General features: G+C 41.3%; 2 protein-coding genes across 2 annotated transcripts; both read right to left on the reverse strand.

The window, feature by feature from the left end:
- Positions 1-248: 248 nt before the first annotated feature.
- On the reverse strand, positions 249-1191 carry LOC127794245 (plasma membrane ATPase 2-like). The gene is made up of 5 exons (XM_052325190.1): positions 1108-1191; positions 888-1007; positions 671-793; positions 484-588; positions 249-350 (listed from the first exon to the last, which is right to left on the reverse strand). The coding sequence occupies exons 1-5, from the start codon at positions 1189-1191 to the stop codon at positions 249-251; spliced, it is 534 nt and encodes a 177-aa protein (XP_052181150.1).
- Positions 1192-1205: 14 nt separating this feature from the next.
- On the reverse strand, positions 1206-3047 carry LOC127794246 (plasma membrane ATPase 1-like). Its single transcript, XM_052325191.1, has 8 exons — positions 2994-3047; positions 2776-2895; positions 2497-2595; positions 2266-2403; positions 1925-2059; positions 1640-1819; positions 1333-1547; positions 1206-1227 (listed from the first exon to the last, which is right to left on the reverse strand). Exons 1-8 carry the CDS (start codon positions 3045-3047, stop codon positions 1206-1208), a joined length of 963 nt encoding a protein of 320 aa, XP_052181151.1.
- Positions 3048-3395: the final 348 nt, after the last annotated feature.

The raw sequence follows: 3395 nt of genomic DNA on the forward strand, positions 1-3395 counted from the left end.
CCCCGCGTCAACTAATGGACCAACACCCACCACCAATAACCCTGCACTACTACAAAAAAGCTATCATGATTGCATTAGGCTAAACAAGTTATATCACATACAAGAAGCATTATCGATTCTAAAGATTCCACTCAACTAATACTATTAGCAAGCAAACCACTGCATCACAAGCCAAAACACTAATTAAATCATAAAACAGAATGCACCTGTAATCATTTTAACATTTACTCCAAGATTTAAAGCCCTCCTTATTGTCTCTGCACTGTCATGCCTGGGTGGATCAAAGAGAGGCAGGAGACCAATAAATTGCCAGGGGCCCCCTGCACTCTCTTTCCTTCCTCTGGAACTTCCTGCATAAAGAGGAGAAAGTGCCATATTAAAGGTTCTAAAACAATAAAATAAACAATGAATGCAACTTCAGCTACACAAACTCATATGGTTGAATCAAGGAATGTTAAATAGCGGAAACAGAAGACAACTTACCTGATATGCTACAGCAAGTGATCGCAAACCTCTCTCTGCAAACTTGTCAATCACTGCGTGAACCCTGCGCTCTATGTCTGACTTGTTGTGTGCAAGATTTAGGATCTAAAACCCATATTGCAGGCAAGAATCAGCATGAAGGGCAGAGAAAGATGGAGCCAAATGCATAACCTGGTGAACATGATACCTGCTCTGGTGCACCTTTGCTGGCTCTATGCATTTTACCATCACTGTCAATGTAGGTTAATGCTGTTCGCTTATCAGTAGGATTGAAGGGCAGGAAATGCACCTCTTGAATATAAGATCGTGCCTGACATTAGGGGTAGTTATTTAAGCAAAGAATAATTGACATGCATAAACACCAACTAGCTGTAAACAAAAAAGTTCAATAAACAATAAATTACCTCCTTTGGATCAGCCAACATCCCAACTATAGCAGCATCAATTGCATCCTGGTTTTCTACTCGCGAGGCTCGAGCAGCCATCAAAACTACAGCATCCACATCAACTCCTTTGGCAAAAACCTGAGAAGATAAATGCGGGTGAACAAGTTAGAACCAGAGCCATGAATCTTACAGGAAGAACATGCCTATAAAATCATAGAGGAGTAAATCCCTCAAAAACCTCAATAAGATTCTTGTCAACGGTAAGCTTGTTCAACGTCAGAGTTCCAGTTTTGTCACTACAAAGAACATCCATCCCTGCCATCTCTTCTATTGCTGTCATTCTCTTTGTAATAGCTCCCTGTGGTAATTGTTCACATATTGCATCATATATGCATAAGCCCTTGGCTCACAGTATCCAAAAAGAAAAAAAGCCAGTACTTAGCGGGAAAAAAAAAAAGAACACCAGCCAACCTGCTGGGCTAAGCGATGAGAACCTATGGCCATTGTTACGGATAGAACCGTTGGCATAGCAATGGGAATACCTCCAATGAGAAGCACAAGAAGATTGTCAATCCCAGGGCGGTAGGGCCTATCTTGAATGGGATACATCACAATGACCTCTACTATCATCCCCACGGCAATGGAACAAATACAAAAATTCCCAATTGCTGTCAAGACCTAATAAATGAGGCAAGAATAAATTACGATTAAATTTGGGACTGAACTAGAAATACAAGAAGTCAAAACAAAAGAATAATATTTCTACTTGCCTTCTGAAAGTGGCCCACTTGGTTAGTAGTATCAACAAGGTGAGCAGCCTTGCCAAAGAAGGTGTGAACCCCTGTGGCGATAACCACAGCTTCAATTTCTCCTTGCTTGCAGGTAGAGCCAGAGTAAACACCATCCCCAGGGCCTTTCGTCACAGGAAGAGACTCACCCGTCAAAGCAGACTGCAGAACCCAAAACAAGAAAACTTGAAGTAATAAAACAGAAACTCAGCAAACTAGCATGAATGCTGAAAAGAGGATGGGAAGGAATGTGAATCCGACAGCTACCTGGTCAATTTTCAAAGGATCACCCTCGAGAAGACGAGCGTCTGCTGGAATTATATCTCCAAGCTTAATACTAATTATGTCTCCAGGCACCAAAACAGCAGCGTCTTCCTCATTCCACCTCCCATCTCGAAGAACCTTCATGAGAATTCATTTATATAGAACAAACTTAAGACATCAGCCAGTGGATGCCATAGAAAAAGGATTAAAAAGGAAAAAAAAAATGAAGGAAGCACTCGAACACTCAGCCATAACTTCATCCAAGTAGTCAAAAATTCAACTAGACAGACAGCAACGTTTTAAGATCAGTGATGCTAAGAAAAGAACAACATGCAATTTAAAACCTTGGCTTTGGGAGCGAGACGAGCCATGAGAGCAGCAGCCGCATTTCCCGCGTTGTTTTCTTCAATAAAGCTAATTGTTGAGTTAATGAAAAGCAAAGTGATAATACCCACAAAATCTTGCCAATCCGGAGGCTTCCCCTAAGCAAAGGAAAGCATACACTTCAGTAAATATCGACAGATGATACGATTATGATGGAGGTTGTTTCACTATCTTAAGTTACAAGTTCTTACTCCGCCATTGGCAAGAGCAATAGCCATGATAGCAGCAGCTTCCATAACCCATGACAAGGGGTTCCACATAAATCCCAGAAATTTCAAGAACTTACTCTCCTGGAACACAACCAACAGTGTATAGGTTGAGCCAAAACAAAAAGTCAAAAGGGTTTCAGTAAGGAGAAACGCATTCAACAGATTAACTTCCATTGAGGGAATAGTGCTAACAAATTTTGGGTCCAAAAGGGCAAAAACCCCAAATCAACTTCCAAAAGCAAGCAAAAGACGAAACTTTACCTTCTTCTCTTCAAGCTTGTTCTGCCCAAAAAGCTCTAACCTCTGCTGGGCAGCCTCAGTGGAGAGGCCTTCTCTGCTACATCTCAGATTCTCAAAAACCTCTTCAATGGGTATGTTTTCCTGCATTCACAGAACTCAATTCCATCAAACCAAAATGAAATAAACCAAACACAGTTCACATTCAAGAAGTGAATAACATCAAATCTCAGATCCATTACCAAATCCACAGTTTCCTTCAACACCGCCTCCAGAACTTCAGACTTCTCCCCCATCTTCTTCGTCTTCTTCTCTTTTCCTCTCTCTCTAGTTTTTTCTCTCTATAACACCAAATGTAGATCAGAAGTCATAGAAACCCCAGTGAACAGAGCGCCAAAGCAACAGAAACCTGAACCATTCAGAGAAATCAAAGACAACCCAGAGATAAAGATTTCGTTTTGCAGATCAATTTGTTCTGCTTTTGCCAAAATAAGGACGACCCACCTACAACAAATCTACCGGAAGTTGGAACCGCTTACAGGGTTGGAACTGTTACAGAACCCAGCCTTTCGTATTTACCATTTCTTGATAAAATATCCGAAAACCAACATTTCTTCCAAACAGGCCCTCCCCTCCTAGCTTCC

Source organism: Diospyros lotus, chromosome 2, assembly GCF_014633365.1.
Source record: "Diospyros lotus cultivar Yz01 chromosome 2, ASM1463336v1, whole genome shotgun sequence".
NCBI lineage: Eukaryota > Viridiplantae > Streptophyta > Magnoliopsida > Ericales > Ebenaceae > Diospyros > Diospyros lotus.

Coding starts and splice junctions, on each gene's coding strand:
- LOC127794246 (XM_052325191.1), bottom strand. CDS start 3,047: ATGGGGGAGAAGTCTGAAGTTCTGGAGGCGGTGTTGAAGGAAACTGTG. Junction 2,896..2,993: donor TGAAGGAAACTGTGGATTTG/GTAATGGATCTG, acceptor CTGTGAATGCAG/GAAAACATACCCATTGAAGA. Junction 2,404..2,496: donor TTGCTCTTGCCAATGGCGGA/GTAAGAACTTGT, acceptor TCCTTTGCTTAG/GGGAAGCCTCCGGATTGGCA.
- LOC127794245 (XM_052325190.1), bottom strand. CDS start 1,191: ATGGCAGGGATGGATGTTCTTTGTAGTGACAAAACTGGAACTCTGACG. Junction 1,008..1,107: donor TTGACAAGAATCTTATTGAG/GTTTTTGAGGGA, acceptor TTATCTTCTCAG/GTTTTTGCCAAAGGAGTTGA. Junction 794..887: donor TGTTGGCTGATCCAAAGGAG/GTAATTTATTGT, acceptor CCCTAATGTCAG/GCACGATCTTATATTCAAGA.